The sequence below is a fragment of the Olea europaea genome, unplaced genomic scaffold (assembly GCF_002742605.1).
Source record: "Olea europaea var. sylvestris unplaced genomic scaffold, O_europaea_v1 scaffold636, whole genome shotgun sequence".
Lineage (NCBI taxonomy): Eukaryota > Viridiplantae > Streptophyta > Magnoliopsida > Lamiales > Oleaceae > Olea > Olea europaea.
The window spans coordinates 382,137-408,757 of NW_019264725.1; the positions used below are offsets into that span (position 1 = coordinate 382,137).

Below are 26,621 nucleotides of genomic sequence, written 5' to 3' on the forward strand. Positions count from 1 at the left end.
ACCTCCAATATAGACGATTTGGGTTATAGCACAATTTCAACCTAGCAACTTCACTCGTTCTAGCTATTGTAATCCCTGTAATCTCTATGATTCGCTGTGTGTATTCTAGTCTCACCATCTGCTGTCGTAGATGGTGTCCAGCCACTCTACTAGACTTCCCAACCTACCTCCTGCAGCTCCAAGATTTGCTGTCGTCTCCTAGCCTCTTGATCTTAAACCAATCGTCTTTTCCAAGTAGAATACCAAGAACATCCTGTTCTTGTACTTGTACTGCACTTGAAGTCCACCTCTCTCAACGCTCAATGAGAGAGTCCGTTCCTTAAAGAATTAAGGACCCAGAAGTTTTGGATTCACGGATCGTTGATGTTTTCTAAAACTCGGTTGCTGGATAACAAGATTGATATGAATGAATTCCTTGTTGAATCTTGTTCTTGGATCTCACAAAATAAAATGAATTTGATATGAAGTTGAAACACAATAAACAACCTTAAGAAATTCGTCCATATACTTGGATATTTATATCTGAAGGTGTATAAGCAGTATGGACCGTGGAAAACTTTCCAAAAATGAAAATTAGGTCAAGTTGCGTAAACCTGTCGGTCGAGCGAGAGATGAGTGACAAGAAAGCGAGAGGATGTCGCTAGAGCGAGACCTGGGCGAAAAGCGAGCAAGATTGATTCTCCTTCTGTCGCTCGAGAGAGGCCTGGGCAATAAGCGAGAGACGGTAAAACTATTTCTGTTGCTCGAGCGACGCTAGGCGATAGGCCACTGAAAATGCGACAATCTTCTTTCCTTTTTCCAAGCTCGATCTCGAACCCTAATCTACCATAACCAACTATACAAAATTACAACCAAGTCCTTAACTTTTATAATTGTTTTTTGTCCCTTTTGTTCATAGAATCACCAATTACAATATTTGGACCTAGCAAATATCCCCTTTGGCATTTTGTGATAAAACTATACAAATGAAGTCAATGACGTAAAATAAATAAAAAAAAAAACTAATCTAATCAAATAACCCAAGCAGCATTCCTTGTTAAACCTATTTCCTGAATTAAAAAACTCAATACCAAGTGCAAAAGCACGTGATACAAGAAATATAACAAATAAAGCATTAAATCACAAATCAACATGCTCGTTTGAGACGTGACATTGATGTCAATCAAAACGCCAACCAAAACACCAACATCACTAAGCATCAAAATGCAAACAACAATCTATATGATAAGGAATGCAATGTAATGCTCCCCCATACTGCAAACTCTTATAAATTATATGCAGTAGGTAAATATATCTATGTCTCTCCCCAACGACCACTCAACATAACAATGCAAAATGAAAAATATCAAATGATGAAATCAGTGCATATGTAAATTTACTCATCCTATGTATATGCTCTTTATTTTTCGCCCCCTCAGTTACACATTTCTATCTTCCTTTTTGTCACACATGCTAAAGGGAATGCAATCAAAATCAAGCAGGGCAGCAACATATAACAACTTAAAGATGTAGTTGATCGCATTCATAAGTATAATCAATAAGTTATAAGCCTCCCCACACACTAAATTTAAGTGAGAAAGGAGTAAATTATACAAGTAACTCGTGTGTAAAGTGTCACTAATCCAATGCAAGTAGGACTCTAAACCTTAATTTTGTGAGATGGGGCATGCTAAACTCATTGCCAATAAGTATATTCTCCTATTCATGAAAGTCAAACTATGTAAGCGCATTAGGACCTACACTTATTATTTTCAATTTTCTTCCCCTATCAATGAGCATTTAAATTTTTAATCAAACTTAGAATATTTTTCACATATTTCTCATTATTTAAGCTCAGTACAGTTCTTCATCTTAAGTACAGGTTTTCTCCATTAAACAGCTAAGATGACCTCTGTAGTGAGCTTTAGGCCGGTTAACCCAAGTTAGTTGACCATAGGCACCAGATTTTAAGAAACCCCGCAGGCTTAATTGCTTGAGTCAAATAGACTCTGAAGAAAAACATTAAGATGTGGAGCTTTTTATATAATGGGGAATATTTGAGCTTAGGTCTACTAAATTTGATCAATTTATGTTCAAAGTCACCCTATTAACATGTGACAGTCATCCCAAATCTCACACACGTGGTAGAGTCCCACTAACAAATTTATAGTGTGTGTAGTGCGGATAGTAAATGAAGACACATATACTAAGTACTCCACAAAGACCTAAGCAACGAAAATTATTCTACAACTAATCAATTTTGGTTCATGCTGTAGTAGGGATTTCAAAAACCAATTTTTGTTTTTTTGTTTTTGATTTTTCAATTTTTTTTGTTTTTTTTTTCATTTTTCAAAACATGAAAGAACCACACTCGAAGTTAAAAAAAAGTGCACAAAGCAAAAAACAAAATTTGCATGTGCCAAATGCAAACATGAAAAGATGCACATGCAGGAAAATAAACCAAAAAAATTAAAAATAAAATCAAAACAACAAAAGTGATGCACACACAAATTACTAAAAAAATCAATTAAACACAAGCATGTATTAAAAATACCCAATCTCAGGTATGAGAATGCTCTTACCCTTAAAAGCACCGCGATCTGAATTAATGTTTCTCAAATAACTCTTTTTTACCCAAGCTTGTCTAGTTGGAGATTGTTCCCAGACAGCTGTGTCATCAACTTGATCAAATGACTCACTTGAGAAGTAAGGAGTCCAATCTGACCAACAACAGCTTGATTTTTGTTCATATTGAAGTTCATGTTCCTATTTTTGCTCAGGTACTGATGACATCTAGGGCGTATGTGACAAAACTCACCACAGTGATAACAAGTAGGAATAAACCTAGGACCAATGTTCTGTGGACGTTGACATCTATTCCTAGGTCGTCGGGTCCCACGGTGTTTGGTAGACCTTAGTCTTACAGTTTCCTTAACTTTAGGTTCGAGGTTAGGCACATGTTTAGGCTGATTTGTGGCAGGGACAAATGTGGTCTTAGATGTGCTAGCAATATCATGATCTTTACCTTTGTATCCTAGACCTTCCTTATTTTCAGCCAGCTTACCCATTCCTAGAATGTTATCTAACTTTCAGAACTGCTAGAAAAGGCAAGAAGTTGAGGCTTAGACAACTCTAGTTCACTCAAAAGGTACTTAACTTGGATATCTAAAGTCTCATTCTCAACTGTCAACTCACTGACTTTCCTAGATGACTTCTCAAACTCATTGGTGAGATTCCTAACCTGAGTTTCAAAGATTTCATTCATGGATTTCAATTCACTTAGAATGGAGGTAGATTCCTGAATATGTACTGCAAACTTCTCTTTCTCTAACTTAAGCTCTCCCACTTTCTTATTCAAGGTTTGATTAGAAGTGAGAATCTTGATGCTTTCCTTATACATCCTATTGTACGCCTTTTGGAGATCTTCCTCACTTTCAAGCTCTCCACTAGAATCCTCATTGCTCTCCATGTCCTCTTCTCTCTCACTTCCTTGGTCGGATCCACTCTCAACCCTAGCAACAAAGGCAACGTATTTTCCACTTTCCTCCCGAGTGGATTTCTCACCTTGATTGTTCGATCTAGACTCGTCATCAGAGAGGGTAGAATTTATAGCCTTACCATAACTCTCTTAGCACTAGGGCACTCATTCTTCACATGACCTAAACCTTGACAATTATGGCACCTCACCGATTTAGATCTTCTCCTAGATCTGTTTCTCTTGAAGCTTATTTTTCTTTCTAAACATTTTTTGGAATTTTTTGGCAAGGTAGGCAAGCTCCTCATCATTCGGTGAATCGGAGTTAGAAGATTCATTCCGGTTATTACTCACAATTTTCAAGGCCAATGACTTCTTCTTAGGTTTTTCTAAGGCCAGTTCGTAAATCTGTAGGGATCCAACTAAAAACTCCACCTTGATAAAATCTATGTCCTTACTTTCTTCAATCACCGTGATTTTAGGCCTAAAATGCTTAGGTAAGGATCTAAGAATTTTTCTCTCTATTTTAGGTTCGAGAATTTTCTCGCCTAGGTTGAAACTCGAGTTAACTATATCGTTTAAGCTCGCATAAAATTCATCAAACGTTTCATCCTCTCCATTCTAATTTTCTCGAATCTCGTGGTCAGCATCTGTAACTTAGAATTCCTCACTGCCTGTGTTTCCTCATGTTTTGTTTGTAAGATATCTCAAACTCCCTTAGTTACCTCACACATGGGCACACTCCTAAACTCTTTAGAGGACACGGCCATAAACAAGGCATGTAAGGCCTTACTATTCTAGTTACAACTATCCAATTCAGCTATAGACCAATTTTCTATGGGGTGGGAGTGACAACGCCATTAACTGCGATTCTAGGGGAAGATCAACCATCGACAACACTCAACCAAATTCTCTCATCCATAGATTTTGATAATGCTCTCATTCTCAATTTCCAATATGCATAATTACTGCCATCAAATTATGGCGGGACAAGCTAAGAGGTACTCATCTAGATAAAATTAAGGTCAAGACACGTTTATAGACTCTGATACCACTTGAAAGTTCATTGGACGTGCTGGATACTAATTCCAATTTTAGTATTACAAAGTTTATGTTCCGGACTACCAATTAATTTGACCTTACGTGCGGAATATACTAATTAATGCAACAAGTCACATTTAATTAGTTTTTAGATGATTAAGCATACAATCAATTTGTCCTAAGTTTGATTAATGCAATTGTAATATGGAAAGTGGTAAATAACCCAAAATATATTGACGGAGAAACCCAACGTGGGAAAAACTCCAGGACCAAGCCAATATCTCCACTATAGACGATTCAGGTTAGTGAGCAATTTCCACTTAGCAACTTCACTCGTTCTAGCTATTGTAATCCCTGTAAACTCTAAGATCCGCTGTGTATTCCAGTCTCATGATCTGTTATCGTAGATTCTGTCTAGCCACTCCACTAGACTTCCTGATCTACCTTCTGTAGCTCCTAGATCTACTATCGTCTCCCAGCCTCCTGATCTTAAACCAATTGCCTCTTCTAAGTAGAATACCAAGAACCCCATGTTTTTGTGCTTGTACTGCACTTGAAGTCCACCTTTCTCAACGCCCAATGAGAGAGTCTGTTCCTTAAAGAATTAAGGACCCAAGTGTTTTGGATTCATGAACCGTTGATGTATTCCAAAACTTGGTTGTCGGATCACAAGATGGATATGAATGAATACACCGTTGAATCTTGTTCTTGGATCTCACAAAGTAATATGACTTTGATATGGAGTTAAAACACAATAAGAAACCTTAAGAAATTCATCCATATGCTTGGGTATTTATATCTAGAGGTGTATGAGTAGTATGCATCGTGCAAAACTCTCCAAAAACGCAAAATTTGGTTAAGCCGCATAAACCTGTCGGTAGAGAGAGAGAGAGAAGTGACAAGCGAGCTAGAGAATGATGCTAGAGCGAGACCTGGATGAAAAGTGAGCGAGAGTGATTCTGCTTCTATCGCTCGTGCCAAGCCTGGGTGATAAGCAAGCAACGGTAAAAGTATTTCTGTCGCTCGAGCAATGCCAGGAGATAGGCTAGCGAAAATGCGGCGATCTTTTTTCCTTATTCCAAGCTCGATATCAAACCCTAATCTACCCTCACCAACTCTACAAAATTGCAACCAAGTCCTTAACTTTTACAATGGTTCATTTTAGTCCATTTTGTTCACAGAATCACCTATTACAATATTTGGACCTAACACTTGTAATCACATAATACATAGAAACATTGTCACCCTTTAACAATTACTAACTTTACATTTACCCAAATTTAATGAGAGCAAAAGAACTAATTGACATGGATGGAGCTATCATTCCATCTGCTATTTTTTTGTCAATAAGTAACCTATTCTTGTTATGCTATGTAATGTGGGTTATTCCACATTTGATGAAGGAAAAACATTTGAAATTTTATTTATTGTACCATCAAGTCTTTTTTTTTTTTAAAGAGCATGTGATGACATCTTTAATTCTTTATATGAAGGTTCTAAAAGGCGCGAGGTATGACAAAGTTGCAAGGTAAAAAATCAAGTTTTACAAGCCCACACGTGCTTTGTCTAAGCCTAAGTATAATAAGGTATTTTCCTATTTCTAACATTATTTAATTCTTCTAATACCATTACATCTATATAAGTTCATCATCCTAGCCATTGCAATTAAAATAAGTCAGCAAACAACTAACCATGAGTTTTACAAGTGCAAGCTTCAAGTTTGTTTGTTTGTTTATTTATTTGTTGTTAAAGTATGAGTTCTAAGTTGTGAATGCATACTTACCTTTTAGTCTAGCTATGTACGAGGACATATTCCACAGGCAGCAACATGCAATTACTAGAAATATCTATGGTGTAAAGGAACAACTATATTGGTTCATTTTCAAAATTTTTGGAAAGCATTATCTAGTGTTTTAGAAGATGTATGTATATGAACAACACTTTAAACATACCTATCAAATTATTTCTTCCAAGATAGAGATGTTGAAGCTTTGACAAGTTCCAGAGTTCCACCGGAATGTTTCCAGTAAAATTATTGTACGATAGATAAAGTATTTCAAGATTCACGCATACTCCCAAGCTTGGAGGAATGTTTCCACTTATTTGATTCTTTGAAATTCTTAGCTTCTCTAACTTTGAATGATTGGCGCAGATATCCGTGGGAAGACTCCCAGAGAGGCTATTGTTTGCTAAATCAATTTGTATCAAAGAAGAGATACTGAAAATCTTGTTAGGAATTTCCCCAATGAGTATGTTATTGGAGAGATTTAAAATCTGTAGATTTTCAAGAAATCCAAAACTTGATGGGATGGAACCGTTTAGATTATTGTGTTGCATCTCCATTTTTTGAAGTTGGCTCAAATTACCGACTTCATTAGGGATAAATCCCTCAAAACTGTTGTTGCTAATAATCAAGGATCTCAAAAAAGAGAGTTCCCCGATCTCTTTTGCAATAGTGCCTCGCAAGCCCATATTTGTTAGATGTAAACCTCTAACCCTTTGATATCTTCTGCCGCAAGTAATACCAATCCAATTACAAAAAGAGGTTCCTTGTGACCAATTTTTCGTCAAGATTTTATTTGAATCAGAAATTTGAGATTTGAAGGCCAGAAGAGCATACTCGTCGGTGGAGCTATTGTGGGATGTAACAACATAGACAAGCAAATAAAGCATTATTAACAACGTAAAGATCACATTTTTTTCCATGGCTAATATAAATGCATAAAGAAGATTGGGAGGTGGCTGTAATAAGGTGTTTAAGATAATTGTAAGTGTATATATATATATATATATATGAAATAAAAGCTCCCTGCAATAGTATACAAGGTAGTCTACTGTTGAGAGTTGTGCTTGGGATTTTTATCTAAAGAAAGTGGTGCTCATTAATGCTCCACTAGTCAAGGGATAGAGGGGATGACGGTCACGATAAAACGTCACGTCGCTTAAGTATATATATAAGAAATAATAATTGGTGTATAAGACTCCACGTTTTTCCAAAATTAAAACAAAATTTGCTTCACTATTAAACTCAAGAAATCCATTGGGTCTATAGATTTTTCTTTTCTTCATTTTGGAAATTGTGGAAGCTTTTCTTCGTTGTGAAAATTGTGGAAGTTTTTCCACGAACGAGAGCTGCATTTTATAAAAAATTCAAAAAGATCTATTGAACTTTTACACTTTTCATTATTTATAACTCATATTTTCAAGTAGATTTCATCTTTAGAGAGTGGTACTTATTGCTCCATTAATTGTGGACTTCACTTCTTTCAAAAAATAAAACAAAATTTGCTTGACTACCAAACTTGCAAAATCCATTGGGTGCATTGATTTTTCTTTTCTTCATTGTGGAAATTTTTATATTTTCCACTAATTAAAGTTACCTTCTATAAATATTCCAAAAGAAATACTTAACTTTCAGAGATCTCATTGTCCACCAATGCTCCATAATTTCAAGTAAATTTCATCTTAAGGGAGTGCTACTAAATGCTCCAATAAACTTGGACTTCACTTCTTTCCAAAAATAAAATAAAATTTGCTTGACTACCAAACTCCAAAAATCTATTGGGTGCATAGATTTTTCTTTTCTCCATTATGGAAATTGAGGAAGTGTTTCTTCATTGTGGAAGTCATTACTCATTGTGGAAATTGTGGAAGTTTTTCCACAAATGAAAGTTAAGTTCTTCAAATAATCCAAGAAAATGATTTAACGTTTAGAGACTTCACTGTCCACCAATATTCCACATTTTCATGTAAATTTAATCTTAAGGGAGTGGTGTTTGTCGCTCCATTAATTGTGAACACTTCTTTCCAAAAATAAAATAAAATTTGCTTGACTACCAAACTTGAGAAATCAATTGGGTGCATAGATTTTTCTTTCTTCATTATGGAAATTGTGGAAGTTTTCCACAAATGAAAGTTTGCATTCTATAAATAATTCAAAAGTACTATTTAACTTTTAGAGACTTCATTGTCCATCAATGACTCACATTTTCACTTAGATTTCATCTTGAAGGAGTGGTCCTTCTTGCTCAGTTAATCAGGGACTCCTTTTTTTCCAAAAATATATCAAGATTTGCTTGACTACCAAACTCGAGAAATTCATTGGGTGCATATATTTTTCTTTTCTTCATCATGGAACTTGTGGAAAATTTTCTAGGAATGAAAGTTGAATTCTACAAATAATCTAAAAGAATTATTTAACTTTTAAAGACTTCGTTGTTTACCAATACCCCCTCATTTTCACACAGAATCCGGAGACTTCTTTCTTCACTAGTTTATAAAAAAGTAGTTATTTTAAGAAAATAAAAGTAGATAAAATATGAATCTCATCAAAACTTTATGTTATGCAAGGCAAAATATAGCTTGAAATTTCATTTTATACAAGAAAGGTTTTTATGATTACAAATTACTCTAAATTTAGTTCTTTATCTAAGTGCATGTAAGTTCAAAAGATATTTCAGTATTGCCTATAAGCCATTTTTACGACAGGAAAAAACTTGTCCTATTAGGACAACAATAACACTTACGAAGAGTATAAAGATTATGAAATTTAGTGTATTATGAAGCAAAGCATTACGAGGACACATTATATTTAGTGGCAGCAGGAAACTGAAAGTAGCACAGCTAAATTCATCTCATGAAAAGAATAAGCTATGAATCAGAAAAAAAAAATTAGCAAAACACATCACTGCACTTCTCCAAAACTTTGATCTCAAATGTTACTGAATCTTGGTATACGAAATGCATAAAATTATATAAGCTTTGGTGGGGATAGCCGAATGGTTCTCTCAAACTACGTCGCTTTATTGGAAGACTTATAGAGGATGACACCTTCATATTTCACCCGGAACCACTTCACTGCGTCCTCCTTTGTTACCCTATTGAGTTCAAGAAATTTTAAGTCATCCAACCCATGTCCGAATCAACTTTTATATATTTGCTATTTGATCCCCAAACTCTTCAAACGTTGGATTTAACTTTTGAACCTTATGAATTTCATCTGATTACACAATTAACACTTCCAATCGATCAATTTCAACCTGGTTAATATTCAAATACTACGAACCAACTCCAATTAAGATTCAATTTCGCCTATTTCACGCCAATTGCATTCAAATTTTGGTTTTTCCTACAATAATTGATATTTAAACAAATTAAGTAACAATCAATTCAATTAAACACCTAAATATTCACTTTTCATGGCCTAAATAGATGCAGAAGTTACACCTATCAATAATGATATCAAAATAGGCTCAATATTGGTTGAAGATGCGGAAGTTTAATATTTTAACTCTAAAACCTTGTTGAAATTCATTTTAAAAAACAACTTAAAAATTGGGTACGAATGAAACTTTTAGACTGGCATTTTAACTTAACATCAGAGAAATGACATATAGAGGTAAGACATATTCAAAAATCAAGTCCAAATACCTTCACTAGGTCGAGCAAATAATTTTTCAAACATAACCTATAAAGTTTTCGAATTTAATCTGCATCAGTTATTTTTTTTAATGGAGAGTCGACATCTCCGCATTTATTAAATAAATGCATCACTTGTGGTGGAGGAAAAACCGTGGTTACATCTTAAATCAACTAAAAAAAAAAAAAAAACTACAAATTGTTAACCTCATAGGTATGGAACTTCCCATCTATTCGTTCTCAAGATGCCAAATAGGATCGTCGGCAAACTATCTGTAGAATGAATTTCCAATTCAGAACCACCCGCACCTTCCTTAGCAAGGAAATTCTCTGCCATATTCGCTTCTCTGAAGACATGGGACACTCACGCATCCAACTTACCAGTCAAACCCATTACATCCTCCCAAACATCATGTAAACTCCACATAGAACATCTGCCCTTCAAGACCCATTGCACCACCAAAAGTGAGTCAGATTCCACCATAATCCCATAAAAACCCAAATCATGACATAACTGTAGACCATCTCTAAGAGCAAAAACCTCAACACTTATATTCCAAGACAAGCCATAGTGGTGTGAAAAACTAGCAACAAATTTTCCTTGGGAGTTACAAATCAGTCCTCTACCCCTAGCTTTTCCTGGGTTTTCTCTAGAAGCTCCATCAACATTGAATTTAAAACTGTAATGCAAAGGTTTTTCTTCCAAGAAATAGGGATTGCTCGAATAGATTTCGTGGGCACAACAGGAAAATGAAGTGCGATCAAGCAGCATTCATCACCATATGACAACCTTTGAACCTTCGAAATAAGGCCTGCACTATCCATCAGAACACTTTTAATCATCCAAATCACTATTTGCCATTGGATAGAGGTTCCCCCCCTTCTAGCGCTACATCACACTTTCCATAGATCCCAAGAGATTATGATAGGGGTGAAACCCCGTAATATCCCAAGCTGTGTCGAAGTTGAGGAATGAGACCACCAAACTTGCATCATGCCCTTCCAAGAGACCACATGTGGTAAACATAAATTAAGATGAGAAGCAAAATACTTCAATACTCTCAAAGCGATGTCACCTGTACATAGGATATGACCAACAGATTCCACTACAGACACCTCACGACAATCACATTTCGATGACAAATGAATCCCTAAAGATTGGATAATTTCTTCACTAGGTAAACATGCCTTTGCCTAATGACATTTTTTTGGGGAACCATACAATGCCACAACCATTTTTCCATGGGTAGGAATTCTCCCTTTGCCTAATGAGTTCCCAAGCTGACTTCGTAGAAAACTTCCCATCCGTACTTGGTTGCCACACATAATAATCTTTCCCCTCACACAATTGAATCCTAGACATCCAAATTTCATTAGCCAACTTCTCTCCAACCAGTTCACATAGGCGAGGATAATCCCAACCTGAGGTATGCAACAGATCCTTAACTTTTAGACTTGGTTCCATCACCCTCAATACCAAATCAGCAATAGGTTGCTCTCCAACCCAGTGATCAAACCAAAAACTAGCATCACCATCTTGAATGCACCGAAAGGAGTTCTGTAAAACAATAGGGAGCACTGCAATAACCCCTCTCTAAAATCGGGATTGAGTGGGAGAGCTCTTCAACATGATGATAAGTTTCAATCTCACATATTTGGCTTGAAAGAAATCAGACCAAAATGAAAGAAATCAGACCAAAAAAACCTCTCACTACTAATTTCCAAGACAATTTCATGAACAAGGAAGTTTGAACCTTTTTTAGATCTCGAATACCTAATCCCCTTTCCTCCATCGGTAAACAAATATTTTTCCATGATACCCATTTCTGCCTCTTACTACCATTTGATGATCCTCAAAGGAAGGAGGAGAATATTGTAACGCCCCAATTTTTTTTTTTTTATAAATATCGGAACGTTACGAAAAACTTACTTTTCCTTAAGTTAAATGTGGAAATATAAAAATAGAATTCTTTAGTAAACAATAATTGCAATATTTATAAATCTAAATTTGAAAATATGAAAATCGTATCTAAACATAAACATAAACGCTTAGCAAATTCAAATAACTCATTTTGAATAAATTAAACTAACTGATAAATTTTAAAAACGGCAAACTTATTTCTTTTTCTCTATTCTTTATCCACTTGGCAGCCCGCATCACCAATTCGTCACTGTTTCAATCAACCCGAACTAACCTGTAAATTTTTGTAAGAGTGAGTATTCAAAAACATCCAGTAAGATACATGCAATTTCCATACACAATTACATAACAATAAAATTTACATTTCATACCACTCTACTCTTATGGAGTATACCGGTGACCAAGCGGCACACCCATCTTAGGTCCTCTTGTATCCCGTGGGATTCCATCTCTTTTTTTTCTAGAACCCGAAAGTCCACTAGCAATCCATGTATATTTAATTGCATATAAGAGCATAAGAAAACAAAAACAACTTGCACATAATGTATCTTACCTTGTTATCGAAATGTACAAGAAAAATATTTGAATGCACATTCCAAAATTCCTTCCTCTACTCTGTGAATGATTTATTGATCGACAGTGATAGTTGATGTATGACAAATTTCTGTTTTCCCACACTCTTTCCTCTTTCTCTCTCTCTTTCTTTCTTCTTTCTCTTTCACGTGTGAATATTTTTAGGTGTGGTAAAATATGAGATCCTTGCTTAGTATTTATAGGTGTAGGCTAGAGTAGTAGATAAACCAAAACTTTGATCTGATAGAGTCAAATCCAATGTGGCACGTATCATAAAAAGATTGTACTTTATCATTATTTTATTCCATCTAAAAGAACTACCATTCCTATCCAATAAATATGTGGCAGCCAATCAATCAAATTCAAAATGGGTTAATATTAAACTTTACAAAAATGAGTAAAATTAAAAGACCTACCTCACACGTTTCTAGAGAGAGAAAATGAATTGTATTAAAACTATATAAAATTCTATTTATCTTGCTTTCTTTTATTTGGCATAACTTACTGCGTCCTTATCATAAATAACCTTTTCTCGAGTCATAGACTTTTAATTAATTACGATCTTCGAAAAGAGCCTAATATCGATATACTTATTATTACTTTATCAAAATTCCAATTATTTGTTCCAAAATAATTTAAAATATATATTTCATCTTAATCTCTCAACTGTCAAATTAATAAAATTTAATATATAAAATAAAAAATTATTATTCTAATTTAATTAAATTTTTTTTTGGGATGCTACAAATATGCCATTCAGAACATGAAGAATCCCCTTTGGAAGATTAAGCACAGATAAGATATGAATCGGCATGCTACAAAGAACATGTTTAATTAGAGTGATCTTACTGCCAATGGAGAGAAGCTGCCCTTTCCACCCTGCCAGCTTCTTTTAAATTTTCGCAACCAACGGATCAAACAAATGAGCAGTCAGCTGTCCTGTATAAAGAGGAAGTCCCAGATATGTACATGGCAAACCTCCTTCTCTGAACCCCGTAAGAGCCAATAAACTCTTTCTTCTAAAGTTTGTAATATGCTTCGAAAAAATCAAAGTTGATTTCTCCTTGCTCACAACTGCCCTGATGAAGACTCGTACACTCTTATAGTTTCCATCACTTTGCTCATCGATTTTTTTACCACCATTTAAGAATAGCAGTAAATCATCTGCATATGCTAAATGGTGAACCACCATGCCTTTTGTATGAAAAGGTATCACTCTTCCATTACCAACATCTCGATTAATCAACCTTGAGAGCATTTTCTGTGTTAAAATAAAGAGATAAGGTGATAATGGGTCACCTTGTCTCAACCCACGAGATGGTTTGAAAAAACCCCTAGTCATTCCATTAAGCATGATGGAAAAAAATGGCGACGAAATACAGTTGAAAATGAGATTCCTCCATTCCTTTGAAAAACCCACTTTCTTTAAAACAAGCAATAAGAACCACCAATTAACCCTGTCATAAGCTTTTGCCATATCAAGTATCATCAATATATTACCACCTCTCACATTTTTGTGTAAATCATGCACCATCTCCTGTGCTATAGAGATATTATCAAAGATGCTTCTCCCACGAACAAAAGCCGCTTGTTCCAGTGAAATGATCCCCTCAAGTAGGGAAGCTAATCTAGTGACCATAATCTTTGACAACACCTTACAAATCACTGAACACAAACTGATGGGTCTAAACTGAGCGAAATTGCTAGGGGCTTCCACCTTAGGAATGAGGACAATGTTAGTAGCACCTAGAGCCATAGTCAATGGCCTTCCCCCAAAAAATTCTTTTGCCACTTCCAATAGATAATCTTGAATGATGTCCCAAGCATGAACAAAAAAATTGGCACTAAACCCATCAAGACCCAGGCTACTATCACTAGGAATGGACCATAGAGCCTCTTTAACCTCTTCCAGCCCTAGAGTTTTGCACAAAGAGACGTTATCTGCTGCTGTAATGACTGGCCGTAAAAGTTCCACTGCTGAATCTACCACATTCATAGGAGAGATGGATAGCAATGATTGAAAAAATTGAACTACTCAATCTACTCCTTCGTGCACTTCATCTGCAGATTGCAGTGCCAACCCATCCTCCAACACCATATGATCAATCCTCAAACTTTTTATTTGATTTCTAACACTAGCATGGAAACACTTAGTGTTAGCATCCCCCTCCATCAGCTATATAATATGAGATTTTTCTTTCCAAAAAATCTCCTCTCTGTCAGGCCATGCTGAATTTTTCTGTCTACACTGAAATAGCTCCCTTTCGATCTCTTATGACTGATGTTCAATAAGAGCATATTCAAGATGGATCAACTTATCTTCCATATAACCCAATTCTTGTTGAACTTTTCCAAACACCTTCACATTCCATTGACGTAAGGAAATTTTTAAGGCCCGCAACTTCCTAGAAATCCTAACCATAGGAGAGCCATAAACTTTCATTTTCCACACCTGTTTGACCAATGGAAAAAAACCTTCGTGCGTGCACCACATCCTAAGAAAGCAAAAAGGCTTAGGCCTATGTAACTCTTCTCCTCCCATGCAATGTGGAACCATGGGACAATGATCAGATGGGTTCTATCCAGATAAGCTAGAGAAACCTATTGGAACTGATTTCTGAACGACTGGTTAACTAGAATCCTATCCAGTCTTGCCCATATATGATGAAGTCCCTGTCTACCATTACACCACGACAACTTAGGACCATCAAAAGGAATATACATCAAACCCACATCATGAATAGCCTTGCTAAACTTCGACTTTCCACTTGTAGAGGTCAACACACCCCCATTTGTTCTTCGTCAGACCGTACTATATTAAAATCACCTCGAACGAACCAAGCATCCCCACCACATGACAGATCACGTAGTTGGTCCCAAAGCTCTCTCCTATGAACTTGGAGAGAATTAGCAAATACAAAGGAGCCAAGAACACGAACTCCATCTCTAGAAAACCATCCAGAAAGAAATTGAGATGAAACTTGAATCTGATCAAATTCTATATCGAAAAACCCAAAAAGCCATATTTTACTGCCATAATCAATATTAGTGCAAAATTTTTCAAACCTTAATTTCCTAGCCCAACGACCAATTTTTTTCCAGAGATACAAATGGCTTCAGAGTTCCCAAGATGGAAGGCTTATATTGTTTATTTAACTGCATTAAACGACTATTTGATGATTCCAGATAATGACATTCATCATATTAATAAAAAAAATTTAATCTTGTGGTTATTCCCAAAACCATCTTCTTCTTGTTACCTCCCCCTCTCCATTTCGTTGAAGCTAATATTTTCGGTTCAGTCTCATATGTAACAATAGCAAGCTCTTCTAATTCATTATCTGGATCACCATCAGACATAGTCAGGTCTGGATGTTGCTTAGCCCCCTCAAATGTTTGTCCCATATCCTTATTCCTCCTCATATATCTCTTGAGGTGAGTGCTGTTTTCATTTCGAGATAAGGCTGTAACTGTGAGTTCTTCTCTTGTCCTAGTCGTCCCCTCTGGTCCAGTATCATTAATAACCCCTTGAACATTATTTTGATCATACAGCCCTATTTTATCTTCTCTGATCACTCTGTCAGCTATGCTGTCCAACACATCCATCACAAGAGCATCTTGTATTGCCCCTACATTACCATTCGCAATTGCCTGATCCAGCAGTAGTTCATTTGACACCCCTAGTTCATCCTCCAACACATTTGGTATTGTACATTCCACATCTGTATCTACTTCACCAGCATATCCATCAGTTGGTGTATCTTCCGCCCTGCTTTTACCTCCTACCACAAATCTCCCTTTCTGTGCCTCATTTGCCAAACTTCCTGCTACCTTGTTCAGTATTACAGCACATGTATCAACCGCAGCCTGAGAACTCTCCATGTCCTCATCCCCTATAACCTGTTTATCCTTTCTAATATCACAATTTTCCGCCAAACTTTGATTCACAATGCCTTTAGAATTTGCATATAAGATAGATGTCGAAGGGATCAGTCTATCCCTCTTTAATAGACTCAATTTCACCCTATGTTTCATAGTGCATTCACCTCATCTCTGTTTTGTTCCCTTAAAGTATCTTGATATGCTTCATTTCTCCTTCGCAATTTACCTTTGGTTTATATCCTAATTTTTATCATCCTCTTTAGCTTTCAATTTTTTGCAGTTAATTGCCAAATGTCCTTGCACTTTACAATGACCACAGTAGGCGGGGAGCTTTTCATAAATAGGCCTCTGACATCTGCTAGATTCTTAAAATGAAGGGCCTAACCAAAAGGATTCCAATGGCAGTTTAGAGATATCCATCTCCACACAAATCCGAGCACCATTCGTGCGAGATGCACATGCTGTAAAATTGTCCCTCTTTAAGAATCTGCCAAAGGCTCCTCCAATAATACGAAGCATTGAATCTTGATAATAGTGGGGGTGGCAACCCAGGAAAAAACAGCCAAACTAGGACCAAGGTCGAACTCTTGATCCTCATCAAAATCTTGAGACCAAATAGATAGACAGTAGGGTGCGCCCTCGATTTCCAGAGATTCCCGGGCACAAACAATTACAAAATCCTCCATCGAAATAAGACATATAAAGACGTTTCTTGGACGTTGCATGGCACTCATAGCATACGACCCCTTTAAACCCCAACGAGTTTTAATAAAAGCCCTGATTTGATCCAAAGATGGTCGACGTTTTAGAAATTTTAAAACCACAGAGAATTGGAAAGGGGAGGCTGCTCTCTCCAATTTTGTTTTGGAAAAATGGAACCTGGTTTCTCCATCTTTCTCCTTAGGACTTCTCATCTCTATCTCTACCTTCGGGATGGTTTGGGGTCAACATTGGAAGATGGAGGCATAGGTAACAGATCCCCTAGCTACCTTAGAAGGCGGCTTAGGAGGTAACGCCGCCGTCATGCACACCAGAAACCTAGAAGAATTTTCAATTTATTTTCAATTTTTTTTAATTTTTTGACACATGACACTTACCTAGTCACCTCTATAGAAAGCAACTAATTAAAAGCTTAGCCATTGTGTCATAACAGTATTAAATGAATCTGCATCAGTTTATTAAAACAACCATATCTCAACCTGCACTTCACGAAATCAAGAAATTCCAAGTCTGGATGATAAATAAATCATATGGCAACGTTTCCCAAGTGGAACTACTCAAAAATGTATTATACAACAATCACAAGTAAATTTCAAATTTGTGGACATATTCTTGGAAAATTGATCACTTGAATAAAAACAATTTTAATTTATTAAAGTCATTTGAAAACATTTTGACATCATAAATTTCATCAAAGTATTATGAAATTCGTTCTAAATTCTAAATGCAATTTAAATCTTGAATAAATGAAATATAAAAGTACTCAAAGGAGAATTTGATGAATTAAGCCTGTTGTATATTCCACGTTTGACATGGAGTTTGAAACTCCATTGTGTTCAAAAACATTGTTGGTGGGAAACTGTGTATTTTTTAAAAATTGTCCAATCATACTACGACACGTGGCGCAATGTTAAACTTGATGTCAAATACAATGTACAAGTAGCGTGATTAAAACCGAGAATTATGTTTTTCCACTACAAAGTTGCCTTCTATAAATATTCGAAAAGAATTATTTAACTTTTAGAGATTTCATTGTCTATCAATGCCCCATAATTTCATGTAAATTTCATCTTAAGGGAGTGCTACTTAATGCTCCATTGATCTTGGACTCCACTTCATTCCAAAAATAAAATAAAATTCCCGTGACTACAAAACTCAAGAAATCCATTGGTGCAAATATTTTTCTTTTCTTCATTGTGGATATTGTGGAAGTCATTACTCACTGTGGAAATTGTGGGAGTTTTTCCACGAATGAAAGTTATGTTCTTTAAATAATTTAAAAGAATTATTAACTTTTAGAGACTTCATTGTCCACCAATATGGCAATATCCCAAATTTTCATGTAGATTTCATTTTAAGGGAGTGGTGCTTATTGTTCCATTAATAGTGAACACTTCTTTCCAAAAATAAAATAAAATTTTCTTGACTACCAAACTTGAGAAATCAATTGGGTGCATAGATTTTTCTTTCTTCATTATGGAAAGTATGGAAGCTTTTCTTCATTGTGGTAGTTGTGTAAGTTTTCCATAAATGAAAGTTGCATTCTATAAGTAAGTCAAAAGTATTATTTAACTTTTAGAGACCACCAATACCCCAAATGTTCATGTAGATATCATCTTGAGGGAGTGCTTATTGTCAACAATAAATCAAAGTCTTTAACAAACCAAAACCATTTGTAGAACATATACTTCAATCAAGTAAGAAGATGAACATTGAAGAACAAAATGAAAGATCAAAGACAATACTAAGCATTCATCAAAGTTTCACCCCTAGCTCTAGCTAAATGTTTAGAAATACATAGTGAAATGTTACAAAGAAAATGAAGGAAACTATAATATGATGGAGAGGAATTGATGCTTCAAAATCGTGGCCAAGGTCCCCTTTTATAGGCAAAGGAACATCCAAAATTCAAGTAGGCAATGCAACTCGTTTCTGTCCAGCTTCAAGACAGTTGGAACATGCAACTTGATGCCAATTTTCAGATATATTGTGCAGCGAATTTGGACTTATTATCAACAGATAAATTATTACCACCTGAGTTAGCTTTCCATTGGTTCAAATATCAGGTTCATTGGATCTATATAACTCCAGATATGACAAAAACAATAAGTGCTGCTTCACAGGTAAAGCTGTATCCTGCAGGTAACAAGCTGGACTTTTCACGGTAATTTTGGCTGCCTTGTGTTACGAATTTGACTTCTTCCAAAACATGAAAGTTTTAGAGACGTGCCTTATCTTTCCAACCCAACTTGAATCACCTCGATCCAATTTCTGTAGCTCAAGTTATGATTAGTTTACCGACAGCTGCTTCTTGCTTGAGGCAGTCACTATTTTTGACTTTTCAACATTATTTTCCTCCACTTGCTCCACTTGTAATAAATTGAAAATACATGTGAAATACATCAAATAGATACTCTTTCAAATGTATAATAATCATGCCGCCATGTATGTAAATACGTATTTCAATTAATTGCATTTTTAACCATGTATTTATGAAAATTGAATTTACGGCATGAGAATTGGAATTAGAGACTAACATTAGCGTTTTTAAACAAAGTGAATGTAAAATGCCTTGTAAATGATATGTCTTTGAAGAACTTTTAGACACTAATCAGTGCTCCTTATCGCTCCATTAATCGTGGACTCCATTCTTTCCAAAAATATATAACTTGACTATCAAACTCAAAATTCATTGGGGGCATATATATTTTTTTATTTATTGTGGAAATTGGGAAAGTTTTTCTTCATTGTGGAAATTGTGGAAGTTTTTCCACGAATGAAAGATCCATTCTATAAATAATCCAAAAGAATTATATAACTTTTACAAACTTCACTGTCTTACAATGTCCCCATTTTCACATAGAATTCATCTTAAGGGAGTGGTTCTTATCGCCCCATTAATCATTGACTCCACTTCTTCCAATAATAAAACAAAATTTGCTTGACCACCAAACTTGAGAAATCAATTGGGTGCATAGATTTTTCTTTTCTTCATCATGGAACTTGTGGAAGTTTTTCGATGAATGAAGCTGAATTCTACAAATAATCAAAAAGAATTATTTCATTTTCACAAGGAGTCCCAAGATTTCTTTCTTCACTAATTTATAAAAAAGTAGATATTTTAAGAAAATAGAAGTGGATAAAATATGAATCTTATTACGTATATCTTGGCTATTATACCAAATTATCCCCCAAGATCATCTCCATATTAGGTGTAACCGAGATTTCCTCCATTGTAATTGTGAAATGCCTTATTTAGACTTCATCATTTCTGTACATGCATGCATTGTATTCACAATTACCAAATAAATGAGAAGTTTACACTCATTCAACATTTTAACAAATCTAATCAAAACTAAGTGTTACGCAAGGCAAAACATAGCTTGAATTTTCATTTTATACAAGAAAGGTTTTTATGATTACAAATAACTCTAAATTTAGTTCTTTAGCTAAGTGCATGCAAGTTCAAAAGATTTTTCAGTATTTCCTATAAGCCATTTTTACGACTAGAAAAAACTTGTCCTATGAGAAAGAAAAAGGGAAGGAAAAGAAAAAAAAAAAAAAAAAAAAAAAGAGAGAGAAGAAGAGGAAGAAGGAAGATGTAGTGTCTATTCTTCAAGTATAAGTTTTCAATTTCTCCTTCTACTCAAAAGGTAAGTGAAAATATTCTAAGTAAATTTATAGGGTTTACGAACAATTTGCCTACATTTGAAGTTTAGCAAGAATTAGAGGTTATTGATAGATATTTGAGGTATTAAACATGAATAGGCCAAAGAAATTCATATTGAAATATGGGTGTTGAAGAAAAGTAAAATTTTGAAATGGGTTTATGAGATAAAGACATTCTTTTATTTTTCTTGTGATTTTGTAGTGCTAAAACACTTAATGTAAGGATTTGACTTTCGAGGTTGGATTTATCAATTCTAGAGCAATTTTCTGCTATTTTCGAGCAATTGTAGTACACAGGTGTTAATTCCGAAATTCTGCCTAGAAAAGTGCTATTCTGTCAATGGTTTGATGCCAGATTTCAATACACAGAAATTGGTGCCAGATTTCTATATTCTGGCATTTTAGTGCTGTTTTTGTCAAACCTTGGATTTCCAGATTTTTAAAGGTTTGAATGAATTTATATGACAAATATTGAAGTCTATGTATTGGACTAACTATGTATAAGCTTTGTATAGTATATGTATAAGGTAGTGATTTTAAGAAATTATAGTGATTTAATGAATTTGATGATGTTTGGTGATTTGTTAGTAAATAATTGAAGAGATGAAAAGTTAAAGAAATAGAGAGGCAAGAATAAATATAGAAGTTAGGGGAATTACGTGGTAGATTTGTAGTAGTTTAATTGTTAGATTTTAATTTGAGTTATTATACCGTTATTTCAGATAGTGGCATGAAAGTTTGGAAATGCTAGTCAATTTAATCGGATTGCTGTCCATACATACATCTATGAGTGGAAAAAACTTATATATTTTCAAATAGTAATAAGATACTTATACTATTACATTACGTTTGATTAAGTGAATTATTTGTTTAATTAAATAATTAATATGGAAAGATTCTTTCACTACGATATATGTGGAATTTAAAGTTTAGATATGGATTATTTGTGAGTTGAAATGTGAGACATATGTGATTTGAGACCGACCAGAAAAGTATCCGTGATTATAAACTTCTTCTAGTTCACAGAGGGGCATTGGCCGTATTCTATACTACACTGAGGGGTCGACTGGAGATGAAGGGATCGTGACAGTGTACATATAATTCACTGAGGGGCCTTGACCGTGTTTTAAAATTGAGTATCAGATGTTTTTGAGACCCACTTTCGTACATAGAGAGGGCCAAAGGCTCGAGGCAAAAGTGGTTGACCCGAGAGGCGGATTTCAAATTTTAGTCAGATGATACATTTTTGGTGGATCACATGTGATGTGATGAGATAATGGTATAAATATCAGCTGATAACTACATCGTGGATATAAGATGATATTTATGGAGTTATGAGAATGTCTCATTTTTATTGGCTATAAATTTGATAAGGCTATCATGTGAATTATTAAACGATATGAACTTGATGTCTATGTATGAGAAAAATGTTTAAATGAGAAAGTATAATTATTTTCGAACTCTTCCACTCACTGAGCTATAAACTCATATTTTTTCACGATTTTTTTTTACAGGTAGTATTGGTCCCTAGTAGCTTGAGGAGCCTGATGGTTTTAGAATTAAAACCCCACAACATATTGAGTGATACAATTCATTTTGGTAAAATATGAAGTAATTATTTCGAGCCCATTACATTATATTTTTCATAAATATTTGATTTTGGTGCATATTTTGTAGTAAGTCATAGTTAGCCTTGATGATGGATTTGACATCTAGTCAGATCAGCGCACGTCACGTTCCTAGTTCATTAGAGTGATTCGGGACGGGATGTGTCATCTAGGGTAAACACAAGCTAGAATTTATTGCTGCATTTCCTTCAAGAATCAGAGTATGCATGATTTTCAACGACAAAAATCTCTCTAAAGAATAACTAAAATTATTTTGTTTGGAGCCTGACAATTTTTGATGTTTGATTTATGACTAAGCCATTACTAGTTTGCTGCTATTCTTATTTTGAAAGCAACTCAAGTATATCTTTTTTTTTTGTTTCTGAGTTCAAAGAACATGTACAAAGACAAGTTGAAATAAAATTCTTATTGAACCACTGTTTGACAACCATTAAAACAAATTTTATTTTTTCTTTTTTTTCCTCTCAAACTCATTTTTTACCACACATTCTCACAATAAAATATTCTGCACGTGAATCCAAATTTTTTCCCTACTTTTTAACCACACATTCTTCAAAAAATCATTATTCTAAAAATCATTTTCCTCCAAAACTCTTTTTAATGGTTGTCAAACAGGGGCTAATTACGCTGTTCTTTCTGTGGAGCGTCACCATTCACATTGACAAAGTCCATTTTGCGTCTCTTCATATTAGCAATAAACAATCTTGGGATTGGTGTGAAAATAGTTCATTTGACTATTAATAGGTACTCTTTAGCAAATGATCATAGAATCCCATTGCAAGTGATGCTTTCTTAACAGCTATTGCCCATTTTCCATTTTTCTAATGTTCATCAGTTCTTCGGGACACTGTCAATCTAATGTCGTGAAGAAGTTTGCTTGAGCAGGCTTTTAATAATGTAATTTTATTGTATCTAAAGCTGTTTGGGCATTTTTTCATTGACGCCAAAATTTAGGAACTACAGGTAGCTGTAAAAGCGGAAGAGTTTTGTGGGGGATTCATGTTTTTGTGATATAAACTCTGATCATTTTCTTTTGTTTCAAATTGTTGACTGAATTGTTCTTTGGGAAAATGCTGGGATTGATAGTGGCTTAAGCTGATGTATCTAGGGATGGCAATTCGAACCGTTAAAACCGAAAAACGCGGTTAATCGAATCGAATGGGGCGAAAAAATTCGAATCGATAGTGCAATGAGGCAGATATGGTATTTGATTTTAATGAACCGGTTTGGGGTGGGTCGAATATGATATTTACGCCATCGCACCGAACCGAACCGATTAACAGTTACAAAAAAATAATAAATTAATAATAATTGGGCTTTTCATAATTTTTTGATTTTTTCTATGTTAATTACTTAATTTCTTTGGCCCAAAATTTTTGGTCCATTAACAAATTAAATTTAAACCCAAGTACCCAACTCTGAACCCTAACAGTCTAACACAAAGGCACAAACGTTTTATTGGAAAATTGGAATCTCAGCTCCTGCCTTTTGGGTCTGCCGAGTGCCGACTGTTGTCTAGTCCGCCTCTGCCCGTTTGCATTATTTTCTTCTCCTTCGACCTTCAGGCTTCTGCCACTGGTCAGCTTCTCATCTGATAATTTGTATTTGTCTATTTGAATTTGTTGTGAATTTCGCACAAGATTTGGCCAAAGTATATCTAGAATTTTCAATTTTTTACAATTGGTGGTTGCTTTAGAGATAATTACTTTAATTTCTCTCATTTTTGATGACTTTTGGCCTAAACAACACATAAACAAAAAAATTGAATTCTTTAATTATAGAAACCAAAATTTGGTGACGAGGATGTAGACGAAGAAGTACATTTTTTTGTTTAAATCTTCTGGTTAAAAACATTATGGATTATTGATTTATTACTCTACTTACATTTCTTATATATTATAGAGGAATCAACTTTGAGTTTTGACGTATGCTAGAAAGAGTTATGGGGAAGAATGAATATTGAATATGAATTGAGGTTGGAGCTTTTTGAGTTATTGAATATTGTTTGTAAAATTTGGATTTTGTATTTGAGAATTGTGATATTTTTTTATTTTCATTTGAGATGTTGTTTGCTACATTGATTTAGTATCATGTTTTTGTTTTCCTTGAGTTTTTTCATAAATTTTTCTTTTTATTCGACGGATGGACCAATTAAAAATAATTTATTTTCGTGGTTATTAATGACCTGAACCGAACCGAACCGAACCGAACCGAGATACGAACCGAACCGACGTTCGTGGTTATGATGTGGTTATGGTATGACCAAAACATTGGTGGTTCGGTGATGGTCGACCCCGAACCGAACCGTTTCCATCTCTAGATTTATCTGATAGAAGTGAAAGGGAAGCGGACTATTGGTTATATGGAGTACAGAGCAGAACCACGAGTTAAAAAACGAACACGTGAACCCTCCATTTGTTCAAGCTAAAGGTAGCCTAGAACTACTCGAGTAGGAATACAAGCATGCAGTTATTGATTATTTAACATCAAATTCTCCTAATTGCTGTTGTCTGGAGCATCACTTGAGTTGATCTACTGACTGATTCCCGAGCACGTTCAGAGACAAGCCAGTATGAGTTTTCCACATCCTGCTGGGACGTGATTATTGCTACAACATATTGTATTTGTAGTCTATTATGATAAGGTGTTTTTGCCCCCATTTGGTTTTTGACGCCTCCAAAATGTGTTAGTATGTATAATGGTTGTTCGGGTTAACTGGGAAGTTGGAATGTATAGTATGTTGTTCGTTGAGCAAAACGAGTTTTCATCGCTTCTTTTTATTCTTTTTGGTGGAATGTAGTACAAAAAATTGTGTTGTCAAACAGAGCATATTTCGAGGGGTTCTGTGTAGTTTTCCCTGTTTGCATTATTTATACTGTGTAAAGTTGTAGCTAAATTTCAAGAATTTCCCTATTCCTTTCCATGTACATATTTAACCCTTGTTTGGTGGCCATTATTTTCCCCAAAAAAGGAAAAAAAAAAAACAAAAACAAAAGTTTTGAATAGTGATTTTTAAGAGAATCTATGGTTAAAAAGTGAATTTTTTTTTATTTACGTGCAAAATATTTTATTATGTGAATGTGGGTAAAAATGAATATGTAGAATAAAGAGATTTGAAATAATGATTGGGGCTTAATGTCTAATAAAATGCTGATGTTATGATTGCAAAATGTTGTGCTTGGGGACACACAAAGAGTTCTGAGCATGGTTTGTTCGACTAAATTACCACTAATATTTAAACATGATTTCTTTCTGAAATTTTTAGGGTCATGACATGGTTAGATGATTTTGNTTTGTTCGACTAAATTACCACTAATATTTAAACATGATTTCTTTCTGAAATTTTTAGGGTCATGACATGGTTAGATGATTTTGGTAAGACACGTCAGATTGCTCTCAATTTTTATTGTTGACGTACAATATGAAGTTAAATTTAGTGACAGAGAGCTATCAAAATGATTTAACACTGAAAGTAAATAGAAATTCAGTAATCTAATTGAGACAAATTAAAGTTGGCTCACACAATTGAGATTTCATTGTAAGTAAGTTGCACAAAGACTATGCCATATTCCCAATGGTATCCCTGGAGAAATGTGTGCATTTAAAAGATCTTTGATATTGTGTCCAATCTTGAAATTCGTTTGATACATATCAAATGACCAGAAATGAAATTAACACTCAAATATCAACACAATCAACTTAAAAAATCGAATATCAGAACCAAAGATCATTTAACTTCAATGTCGAAAAATGCGCAGTTACAACAATGGTTCTCTCTTAATAGATTGCAAGGATAAGAGATAAGCAACACTAAATCTCATGTACATGGAAAGTCTCAACTCGCTAAGCCAATTTTGTGACCTCGTGAATCGCATTTGCCACGTAACCAATGTTGCCCGTAGTGACTCCAGCCATACTGCGTTAACGTTGCATATTGGCAAATTTGCACAAATAATAAAAAGGTAAAAATAGAAAATTTAGCAAAAGATAGATTACCTAATACGGCCATTACGAGTCATGTAAATGTGAAATTCCTTTGTCAAGCGATCAACTTGTTCAGGGGTCATCCCACTATCGCAAAACATGCCAATCTGTTTGCAATAATAGAAAATGATTGTAGAATTCATATTGAGGGTATTTCAAGAATTTACGCAAACAGAATAAAAACTAGTGATTGATAAGTTGCAAAACTTTCTTGGTTATGTGCTCCCACGGAAGAGGCGAACCTAACTTTTCAAGGTTCTCTCCAAAAGCACTTCTCATTCCAATGATGCGATCAGCCATTCCCTGAAGGAAGAACTTTCTGTTAGTGCTT

At 34.9% G+C, this 26,621-nt stretch overlaps 2 protein-coding genes across 2 annotated transcripts; both read right to left on the reverse strand.

Annotated features, from left to right (window-relative positions):
* Positions 1-10,807: 10,807 nt before the first annotated feature.
* On the reverse strand, positions 10,808-14,403 carry LOC111389988. Its single transcript, XM_023014978.1, has 5 exons — positions 13,319-14,403; positions 12,229-12,312; positions 12,099-12,108; positions 11,102-11,471; positions 10,808-10,989 (listed from the first exon to the last, which is right to left on the reverse strand). The coding sequence occupies exons 1-5, from the start codon at positions 14,401-14,403 to the stop codon at positions 10,808-10,810; spliced, it is 1,731 nt and encodes a 576-aa protein (XP_022870746.1).
* Positions 14,404-26,145: 11,742 nt separating this feature from the next.
* Positions 26,146-26,605, reverse strand: LOC111389975 (aspartate aminotransferase, mitochondrial-like). The gene is made up of 3 exons (XM_023014968.1): positions 26,498-26,605; positions 26,303-26,397; positions 26,146-26,222 (listed from the first exon to the last, which is right to left on the reverse strand). The coding sequence occupies exons 1-3, from the start codon at positions 26,588-26,590 to the stop codon at positions 26,150-26,152; spliced, it is 261 nt and encodes an 86-aa protein (XP_022870736.1). The 5' UTR covers positions 26,591-26,605; the 3' UTR covers positions 26,146-26,149.
* Between the last annotated feature and the right edge of the window lie 16 nt (positions 26,606-26,621).

Coding starts and splice junctions, on each gene's coding strand:
- LOC111389975 (XM_023014968.1), bottom strand. CDS start 26,590: ATGGCTGATCGCATCATTGGAATGAGAAGTGCTTTTGGAGAGAACCTT. Junction 26,398..26,497: donor GGGAGCACATAACCAAGAAA/GTTTTGCAACTT, acceptor TATTGCAAACAG/ATTGGCATGTTTTGCGATAG. Junction 26,223..26,302: donor ACTCGTAATGGCCGTATTAG/GTAATCTATCTT, acceptor ACGTTAACGCAG/TATGGCTGGAGTCACTACGG.
- LOC111389988 (XM_023014978.1), bottom strand. CDS start 14,403: ATGAATGTGGTAGATTCAGCAGTGGAACTTTTACGGCCAGTCATTACA. Junction 12,313..13,318: donor ACTGCTCATTTGTTTGATCC/GTTGGTTGCGAA, acceptor ATGGATTGCTAG/TGGACTTTCGGGTTCTAGAA. Junction 10,990..11,101: donor AAAAATGTCATTAGGCAAAG/GCATGTTTACCT, acceptor TCCTATGTACAG/GTGACATCGCTTTGAGAGTA.